The sequence below is a fragment of the Bos indicus x Bos taurus genome, chromosome 15 (assembly GCF_003369695.1).
Source record: "Bos indicus x Bos taurus breed Angus x Brahman F1 hybrid chromosome 15, Bos_hybrid_MaternalHap_v2.0, whole genome shotgun sequence".
NCBI classification, from domain to species: Eukaryota; Metazoa; Chordata; class Mammalia; order Artiodactyla; family Bovidae; genus Bos; species Bos indicus x Bos taurus.
The window spans coordinates 54,795,830-54,805,554 of NC_040090.1; the positions used below are offsets into that span (position 1 = coordinate 54,795,830).

Consider the following 9,725-nt stretch of genomic DNA (forward strand, 5'->3'; position numbering starts at 1 on the left):
ACCTTGGCAACCTATCTTTTTAGTGAATTCTGCCCCTGCGGCCCCGGGGGGCCTTGCTAGAGACTGCAAGCTCCCTGAGGGTAAGGTGCGGGAGGGATGGATTCAGACCCCGACCTGGAATCCTTCCCGGCCGTTCCCACCCTACCCTGTCCAGTACCCTAGTCCCAGGGCTGCTGGGTCCTCCCGTTTCCCCTCCCCTCCTTGCACCCCCTCCCCAAGTCACAAGTTTTCTCTTTGGGGCTTGTTGCTGCAGTCCCTGCTCCAGCACCGAGTACCTGGCTGGGCCCTGGGCACGCACAGGGGCCGTAGCCCCACTGTGTGTGGGAGCCATGAGGATCCTGGCTAACAAGACAAGGTGTGTGGGTGTCGTGGAGGGCGGGATGTGTGTGTGGAGTGAGGGGAAAGGGTGGGCTCAGTGTTGATGGGGCTGAACCGTGCAGGCTTGGAGAGCAAGCCCCCACCTCCGCCCCTGGGTACCTGGCTTCCCGGCCACCGGTGGGCTAATGGGGGTCAGAATCGGAAGGCAGGAGCCCACAGCTTTAGCGCCTGAGCCCAGGGGACAGAAGGGAATGGCAAGCGGCTAACCCTGCTGTTCTAGTCCCTTCCAGTCCTTTCCTCTTAAAAACGGTTTGAGCAGACCCCCGCCGGCCCCGCTGTCGGGTCCGCTGGCGCCCTCTGGCCTCGGTCTAGCTGGGGGTGGGAACTGGAGGGGCGGTGCCTGCCTCCCTCCCCTTCCCCGGGAGAAGCCGGCAGACAGGGCCAGGCGGCAGCAGCAGGACAGCAGAGCTGAAATAAATCTGAGCTGGTGTGGAATGAGGGGGGATAAATATCCTCTCCCGTGATGTGATCTTTCCAGCGGCTATTAATAGGTCTCCGGGGAGGGGGAGGCGGTGGGGGGAGCGGGCTGGAGCTTAAAGGGCCCGCAGCCTAGGCTGCAGGAATCCTTGGCTTCAGTCTGCTCCACACACCAGTCCCCTCCCCCTTTCCTCTTGCTCCTGCCTGCCGGCCAGACCTGCTGGTGCACCCTCTAAAGGCATTCCCCTCCTGCCCTGGGGAGCTGTCTGGACCAGTGGGCACCGCAATCTGGTGTGCTTTCTCCCACTTCCCCAAGGGGAAATGGGGCTGGGCCAGAAGCAGTGATTCCCAGGTCCTGGGTTCCTTCCCTGCTGGTGTTGGGACACATGGAAGTTGAGGTTGGGGGCCTAGGAAGGAGTGTGAAGACAGCAAACTCTTGAAGAGAGAATGCTTAAGAGTTGGCCAGGTGCTAGTGGAGGGGGTTGCCATGGAGGCTTGCAGTCTGATGGATGCTGGGGCTTAGGGGCCGGGTTGGATTCAGCCAACATAAGGCCCGGGTTTTCATTTGGGGACTGGAGGGTGAAGGGGATTGGCCCTTCTTCATTCCCCAAGTGGAGAAGGGCATGAGCCCTTGTCTGAGGAGCCATGGAGGGAGATAGGGGATAGCTGGTGGTCCTAAGATGCCACTCAGCTCCCACCTCCCCAACTGTTAGGTGAGCCAGAATGGGGTTATTAAAATCCAGGCCTGCTACACCCCTGGCACTGCGATTAACTTTTCATGTCTCTTCCACCTCCCAGGTTACCCCACCCCAGGAGGAGAGAAGCTCCAGGGAGCCCGCCGCTGTCCCCCCGCGGCCACTGCCCCCCTGCCCCAGCCAAGCCAATGCACCCAGAAAATAAGTTGACCAATCATGGCAAGACAGGGAATGGCGGGGCCCAATCTCAGCACCAGAATGTGAACCAAGGACCCACCTGCAACCTGGGCTCGAAGGGCGTGGGGGCGGGGAACCATGGGGCCAAGGCCAACCAGATCTCACCTAGCAACTCAAGTCTGAAGAACCCCCAGGCAGGGGTACCCCCTTTCAGCTCGCTCAAGGGCAAGGTGAAGAGGGAGCGGAGCGTGTCTGTGGACTCCGGAGAGCAGCGAGAGGCTGGGACCCCATCCCTGGATTCAGAGGCCAAAGGTACCACATTTCCTGATCCCTAAGACCCCAGCATCGTCCATCGTCCTAGACACACACAGGCTGGGAGAGCATCTTTCTGCACCCCTGGCCTAATCCTCACTTGCCATTCCTCTCCGGCACTTATGCAGGGGCAGCCTCTGTATCCTCCCCACCCCATTATGCCCATTCTCACCCATCTGCTCATTCTCAGGACTGGGTGGAGATGTCTCATCCTTAGGGCCACACAGGGTGATGGGGCCTCTCCTCAGGCCTCTCTTGCTTTCCCACCATAGCCCCCAGAGGGGGAACAGGAGGTGCTCTGGGGTGAGGCGCAGACCCACACACCTCCCAGGAACCTCCTGGTGTTCCAGCTGGTGGGAGCAGGCACTGGGGCCTGGAAGAGTAGCAGCAGCTTCCCCCTCCCCCCCCCCCCAGCCCTAATTAGAACCAGTTGTGGTTGGGGATTACGTTGGGCTTGGTGCTGGGTGGGGGAGGGGAGACAGGCAGCAGGGCTGTAGAGAGAAATCAGAAACAAATGGTGTTGTGGTGGGGGTCAAGGGCTGGCAAAGTGCCCACTGTGGCCTGGGCAGTGCCCCCTGGGCACTGGGCACTGGGGCATCTGGGGGAATGGGCTTGGGGAGGCCCCAGGTGTGGGAGGACGGGCCCTCCTGGGGACTCGCTCACTCACTCTGACCCCTGCCTGCCTGCCTGGGCAGAGGTGGCACCCCGGAGTAAGCGGCGCTGTGTGCTGGAGCGGAAGCAGCCGTACAGCGGGGACGAATGGTGCTCAGGCCCAGACAGCGAGGAGGACGACAAGCCCCTTGGGGCCGCCCACAGTGAGTGCCCATGCTGCCAGGATGCTGTGCCTCATGGTGTCCCTGGGGAACAGTTGCCCTGAGGGAGCCTCCTCTCTTCACCTAGGGCTTTCGAGGACCCAGGCTGGGCCAAAAGGAGCAAGGGATCAGGAGCCTGGGCTCCTCCTCTCCCATCTCCCATTTCTGACTCAGTCCCTCCGGGCACTGACAGTTCAATCCCTGCCTTCCAGGTGCTCAGTAGCCCCCTGTCCTTAGGGACCTGGGTGGGGTAGGTGGAACCTTAGATGGCCTCTCAAGCCACACTGGGAGGCCTCCTCCCGTGAATTCCTGGCCTCTGCTGCCACCTACTGGTCAGTAGAGGAAGGGCAGTGAGCGTTCAGCATCCCTGGGAGCTGGACAGCTGGCTGGACCCTGCAAAACTGTGCGGAAGAAGCCTGGGTGTGAGCTGACATTGACTGTGTCTCTGGTGCCCTTCCCTAACCTCTAATTGATTTCTGGAGTGCATCACCAAGACGAAGAGTGAGTGTGGGTGGGCGCCCACCTCTCTCATTCTTGCACAGATCAGCATATATTTGGGCCTTGCACAAGTGATGGGGGAGAACCAGACATACTCCTGCCCTTGGGAAGCCTGTACATATTGATCTGATGCTTTTCCTCCAAGCTTGCATCTGTGTGTGGGGAGAAACAACTCAGTGCCTAAGAAACTAGTCAGAGAATATTACACTGAACTTTTCCAAGGCTGAGACTGTAGAAAGGAAGAAGAGAAATTATGCCGGACACTTTGCTACTTTGTTTTATTTAATTCTGATAACAGTACTGTGAGGTAGGTGTTATTAGGAAGCAAAAGAGGAGACAGACTCAGCAGATGTTTTTAGAAGGAGCAGATCATGTCTGTGGGGATGGTGTTTGGGATCAGACACAGCCTGTGCAGCTGGCCGGCACTTTAAACATCACCTGGTCCCAGCATCCCCGACCCCTCAGGGGACTGACTGGTGGTTCACAAACCCTGGCCAAAGCCTTAAGTGGTAGATGGGGGTAGACACTGCTTCCCAGGACAGACCCTCCTCGGTTCATTTTTACAACTAGACTGTACCATCGTAGAAGCATGAAGACACAGGGAAATCAAAGAAGTGGCTAATATCCCATACTGAGTACCAAGGCAATGTTTTAGTTACACCGACATTAGATTCTTGAAGAGTTCTTAATGGCAGCGCAGTATAATGTACAAGTTAAGAGCACAGACTCTGCAATCAGACGCCCCTTGGTTTATATCCTGGATCTTCTACTTATCATTTGTATAAGTTTGGGAAAGGGCCTCAGTTTCCTCATCTGTAAAAATTATATTTCTCTCTTAGGGTTGTTATGAGGAGTCAATGAGTTGATACATGCAACACACTTAAAACAGTGTTAGCTTTTTTGTTGTTATCATTGTATTCGAAGTTTTCATATTGAAATAAAGCCCGGGGACGTCCCAGTGGTTAGGACTCTGCACTTCCAACGCAGGAGGCACAGGTTTGATCCCTGGTCGGGAAACTAAGATCCCACATGCTACGTGGCACAGCCGAAAAAACAAAGAAAGAAAGAATAAAACAAAGCCTGCCTCTCTCCCTATAGCTTTTCCCCAGGAGTCTCAATTCTGTGTGTTGAATATGCACCTTCTTCTCCAGGGCAGTCCTCACACATTGAGGTTGGCTCTCAAGCCCCCTAACACCCCAAACTTTTGGCTCTATGTAAAATTGGAGGGACAGGGTCCAGTTCAGGGCCGTTATGAGTTAGGAGAGTCAGAGCAGATTTCTGCAAGGAGAGGAGCCTGCCTCTAAGCCGTGGGAAAGTGGCTACTTCCCTGGTTCAAGGGAGTCCACTTGGAATAGTAAGTCCTGGCGCTGTCTGAGGGCTACATGTTGACTGGTGGCAAAGGGCCCACCCACTCACTAGACCCAGTAATGACCAATTGAAGTGAAAGTCTCTCAGTCGTGCCTGACTCTTTGTGACCCCATGGACTGGTCCATGGAATTCTCCAGGCCAGAATACTGGAGTGGGTAGCCTTTCCCTTCTCCAGGGGGTCTTCCCAACCCAGGGATTGAACCCAGGTCTCCCACATTGCAGGTGGATTCTTTACCGGCTGAGCCACAAGGGAAGCAGTAATGACCAAGTGTAGATATCTTTTCTAGGCTAGGACTTCCTGTCAAGCTGGTGACCGTGGATGAAAACCTCCGTTAGTGCTGTGGGTGGCCAGTCTACTGCAGGGAATGAACCCAGTGTGTCAGGCATTTGTAACTCTCTCTTCTCCAGTTTTTTTAGTTTGTGACACAGTTGTGAATTTGCTGTAAAAATAGATTTCTTTGACCAGCCCCTCACCACTCCTGCCGGACTAGAGTTTAGTGTTTCCATTTTACAGATGAAGGAATGACGCCTTGAGGAAGTATCTTGTTGATATGGTTGCCGGTCAGTTAGTGGTAAGGCTAGGATAGAACACCATTCAGCTTTTGGACCATCAGTTGTACAAGCTCCCTTGCCTGCTTCCCTTATCTGGCCAGCGTGCGTGCACACATACCCACACCCGCTGCACAGACCACGGTGAGCAGCCGGAGCCGAGCCAAGCGCAGGGCTCTGCACTGCCTTTCTGTCACCTTTGGGGAGTAGTGTCACCCTTCTGAGGCTGTTTCCTCCTCTCTCGAGTGGACTGCACCGACTCCTTCCTCCCAGGGTGTGACGATGGTAAGGTAGAGTCACTTCCAGAGGCGTAGTCAGGGCTCCAGGCATGTGCGGGCCTGTGGGTTTCCGTCTCCTCTCTGTGTGGTCCACACAGTTGCCGTCCTTGTCAAAGACTGGGCTTGGGCAAGTTTCTGAAAGCTAGACTGGAGAAAATGCCAGATTGTGGCACCAGATGACCCTGTGGGCACGAGCCTGTCTATCCCTGGGCATCTCTGGGATGGGACAGTAGGGCGTGGACTCCCTTCTGGTTCTCCTCTCTAAACCTGGGCCTTTTCCCTTTCCTCTCTTGTGCAGATTGTAATGTAGCAGACCCAGCCATGGCGGCCCCACAGCTGGGTCCCGGCCAAGCCCCGCAACTGCCCCTCAGTGAGAGCAGCGCGCCAGGCCCTCCACATGGGGCCCCGCCCGGCCTCCGGCCTGACGCCCCCGGGGGCGGAGGCGGGGGTGTCCCCGGAAAGCCCCCCTCCCAGTTTGTGTATGTCTTCACCACCCACCTGGCCAACACGTAAGTGCCCCCAGCCATCGTTTGCCCAGCACCCCTCAGCCTGGGGTCCTGACTGCCTGCAGGGGACCAGGGCTGGCTAGGGCTGGGATGGGTGAGGTGGAGGGCTCCCTCCTGCTCGTCACTCTGAGCTGGTTGTGCCCGACCCTCCTGTGCAGGGCTGCGGAGGCTGTGCTACAGGGCCGAGCCGACTCCATCCTCGCCTACCACCAGCAGAACGTGCCGCGGGCCAAGCTGGACCAGGTGAGTGTGTCGCCTGGTCCGGGCACGGGGCTCCATGAGCAGTGGACCGGCCACTGCATCCGCTGACCCATCTCATGGGTCTGTCTTTGTCCTCTTGCAGGCCCCCAAAGTGCCACCCACCCCGGAACCGCTACCCCTGAGCACGCCATCAGCAGGCACCCCTCAGACCCAGCCTCCTCCTCTGCCGCCACCGCCACCCCCAGCTCCGGGCAGTGCCCCCCCTGCTCTGCCTTCTGAGGGGCCTCCTGAGGACGCCAATCAGGACCTGACGCCCAACTCGGTGGGAGCTGCCAGCACGGGTGGCGGAACTGGGGGGACCCACCCCAACACCCCTACAGCTTCCACCACCAACAACCCACTGCCTCCTGGAGGAGACCCCAGCAGCGCCCCCGGCCCCGCCCTGCTCGGGGAGGCCCCCACCGGAAATGGGCAGCGGAGCCTGGTGGGCTCAGAGGGCCTATCCAAGGAGCAGCTGGAGCACCGGGAGCGCTCCCTCCAGACGCTTCGAGACATTGAGCGGTTACTGCTCCGCAGCGGGGAGACTGAGCCCTTCCTCAAGGGGCCCCCCGGAGGAGCGGGTGAGGGGGGACCACCAGCACCAGCCCCTCCCGCGCCCCAGCAGCCACCCACGGCCCCGCCTAGTGGGCTGAAGAAATATGAGGAGCCCTTGCAGTCCATGATTTCACAGACTCAGAGCCTCGGGGGCCCCCCGCTGGAGCATGAAGTGCCGGGGCACCCCCCGGGTGGGGACGTAGGGCAGATGAACGTGATGATGCAGAGGCTGGGCCAGGACAGCCTGACCCCCGAGCAGGTGGCCTGGCGCAAGCTTCAGGAAGAGTACTATGAGGAAAAACGGAGGAAGGAGGAGCAGATCGGGCTGCACGGGGGCCGCTCGCTGCAGGACATGATGGGCATGGGGGGCATGATGGTGAGGGGGCCGCCACCCCCCTACCACAGCAAGCCAGGGGATCAGTGGCCCCCTGGGATGGGCGCCCAGCTGCGGGGGCCCATGGACGTCCAAGATCCCATGCAGGTCCGGGCCGGACCCCCCTTCCCTGGCCCCCGTTTCCCAGGCAACCAGATGCAGCGGATGCCAGGGTTTGGGGGCATGCAGGGTATGCCCATGGAGGTACCCATGAATGCCATGCAGAGGCCTGTGAGGCCAGGCATGGGCTGGACCGAAGACTTGCCCCCTATGGGGGGACCCGGCAATTTTGCCCAGAACGCTGTGCCCTACCCAGGTGGGCAGGGTGAAGCGGAGCGATTTATGACCCCTCGGGTTCGTGAGGAGCTGCTGCGGCACCAGCTGCTGGAGAAGCGGTCGATGGGGATGCAGCGGCCCCTGGGCATGGCCGGCAGTGGCATGGGGCAGGGCATGGAGGTGGAGCGGATGATGCAGGCGCACCGGCAGATGGATCCGGCCATGTTCCCTGGGCAAATGGCTGGCGGCGAGGGCCTGGCGGGCACTCCCATGGGCATGGAGTTTGCCGGAGGTCGGGGCCTCCTGAGCCCCCCCATGGGGCAGTCTGGGCTGAGGGAGGTGGACCCGCCCATGGGGCCCGGCAACCTCAACATGAACATGAACGTGAACATGAACATGAACATGAACCTGAACGTGCAGATGACCCCGCAGCAGCAGATGCTGATGTCGCAGAAGATGCGGGGCCCTGGGGACATGATGGGGCCGCAGGGCCTCAGTCCCGAGGAGATGGCCCGGGTGCGGGCCCAGAACAGTGGTGGAATGATGGGAGGCCCGCAGAAGATGCTTATGCCCTCGCAGTTTCCTAGCCAAGGCCAGCAGGGATTCTCCGGGGGCCAGGGACCCTACCAAGCCATGCCCCAGGACATGGGCAGCACTCAAGACATGTTCAGCCCTGACCAGAGCTCAATGCCCATGGGAAACGTGGGTACCACCCGGCTTAGTCACATGCCCCTGCCTCCTGCGTCCAATCCTCCGGGCTCTGTGCATTCAGCCCCAAACCGGGGGCTGGGCAGACGGCCTTCAGACCTCACCATCAGTATTAATCAGATGGGCTCGCCGGGCATGGGGCACCTGAAGTCGCCCACCCTCAGCCAGGTACACTCACCCATGGTCACCTCGCCCTCTGCCAACCTCAAGTCCCCCCAGACTCCCTCACAGATGGTGCCCTTGCCTTCGGCCAACCCGCCAGGACCTCTCAAGTCGCCCCAGGTCCTCAGCTCCTCCCTCAGTGTCCGTTCGCCCACTGGCTCGCCCAGCAGGCTCAAGTCTCCCTCCATGGCGGTGCCTTCTCCAGGCTGGGTCGCCTCACCCAAGACAGCCATGCCCAGCCCTGGAGTCCCCCAGAACAAGCAGCCGCCTCTGAACATGAGCTCTTCCACCACCCTGGGCAACATGGAACAGGGTGAGTCAATGGGGCTGGGCAGGTGGGCCCTGGACTTGCCTCCCAGGTGGGTGTGTTCTTGCCTGGCTGGGGTGTGTGTGTATGAGTTAAGGGGTCTGTGCCAGGGCCCGGAGGCGGGACGGCTCTGCTGGAGGAGCAGCCACTGGCCCCCATGTGTGAGCTTCCATGGGGAGCACCGTGTTCATTGAGCAGGGATTTCGAGGGGAGTTTGTCATATTTAGGATCTTTCTGTTCAGAGCCCTGAGGCTACAGGAACTGCCTGGAGATGGGTGGGCTGTAGGGATCATGGGGGAACCTGAATTGACGGGCCATCTGTGCCTGAGAGTCAGGTGGAGGTCTGGGAGCTGACCTCTTCCCAAAGCCCCAGTGCGAGCGGCCAAACTCACCCCGGCCTCCCGTCACCCCCGCCGCTCTCTCTGTCTCCCCACTTCTGCAGGTGCCCTCCCGCCCAGCGGCCCCCGGAGCAGCTCCTCAGCGCCCCCCGCTAACCCCCCCAGCGGCCTCGGGAACCCCAGCCTGCCGTTTACGTCCTCCCCAGACCCCACGCCCTCCCAGAACCCCCTGTCTCTGATGATGTCCCAGATGTCCAAGTACGCCATGCCCAGCTCCACCCCGCTCTACCACAATGCCATCAAGACCATCGCCACCTCAGACGACGAGCTGCTGCCAGACCGGCCCCTGCTGCCCCCGCCGGCACCGCCGCAGGGCTCTGGGCCAGGTGCAAGGACAGGGAGGGGGTCCCCGGGAGAAGGGCCCACACGGGCTCTGGGAGGGTGAAGAGTGGCTGTGGCCAGCGAGAGCTCCTGCAGTCATGCTGGCTTTTTTTGTGCTTCCAAGGGGCCCTGGGCGTTGGGGGTTGTGATGTCCTGGGACACAGTTCCCACTGGTCATTCAATGAAACCAAGCCCAGCTCACTGGAGTGGTCTTTCCAGCATCTACTGATGTGTCCCTGGGTAACAGGGCCAGAGCTTGGGTCTCTTGGCTTCTCACCTAAATGCCTCGGGTCCCTGTCCTCGCAGCTAGGGCAGGCCAGTGATGAAAGCCGTCACCCCTGGCACCAGCCTGGTTGGGGCATGGAGAAAGGACTGAGTTCCGCAGCCTGCGCCAG

The 9,725-nt window shown here is 60.0% G+C and overlaps 1 protein-coding gene across 6 annotated transcripts in view; it reads left to right on the forward strand.

The window, feature by feature from the left end:
- BCL9L (BCL9 like) overlaps positions 1-9,725 on the forward strand; it is a 28,086-nt gene that overhangs the window by 14,940 nt on the left and 3,421 nt on the right. For 4 of the 6 annotated variants that reach the window (XM_027563547.1, XM_027563544.1, XM_027563548.1 and 1 more), the window contains 7 exons: positions 254-355; positions 1,594-1,979; positions 2,675-2,794; positions 5,783-5,993; positions 6,149-6,233; positions 6,334-8,617; positions 9,054-9,335. In XM_027563547.1, the coding sequence (XP_027419348.1) occupies positions 330-355; positions 1,594-1,979; positions 2,675-2,794; positions 5,783-5,993; positions 6,149-6,233; positions 6,334-8,617; positions 9,054-9,335 (3,394 nt within the window). In that variant the 5' untranslated portion in view covers positions 254-329. The remainder of the gene's footprint in view (positions 1-253; positions 356-1,593; positions 1,980-2,674; positions 2,795-5,782; positions 5,994-6,148; positions 6,234-6,333; positions 8,618-9,053; positions 9,336-9,725) is intronic. The other 2 variants (XM_027563550.1, XM_027563549.1) reach the window with 1 other exon arrangement.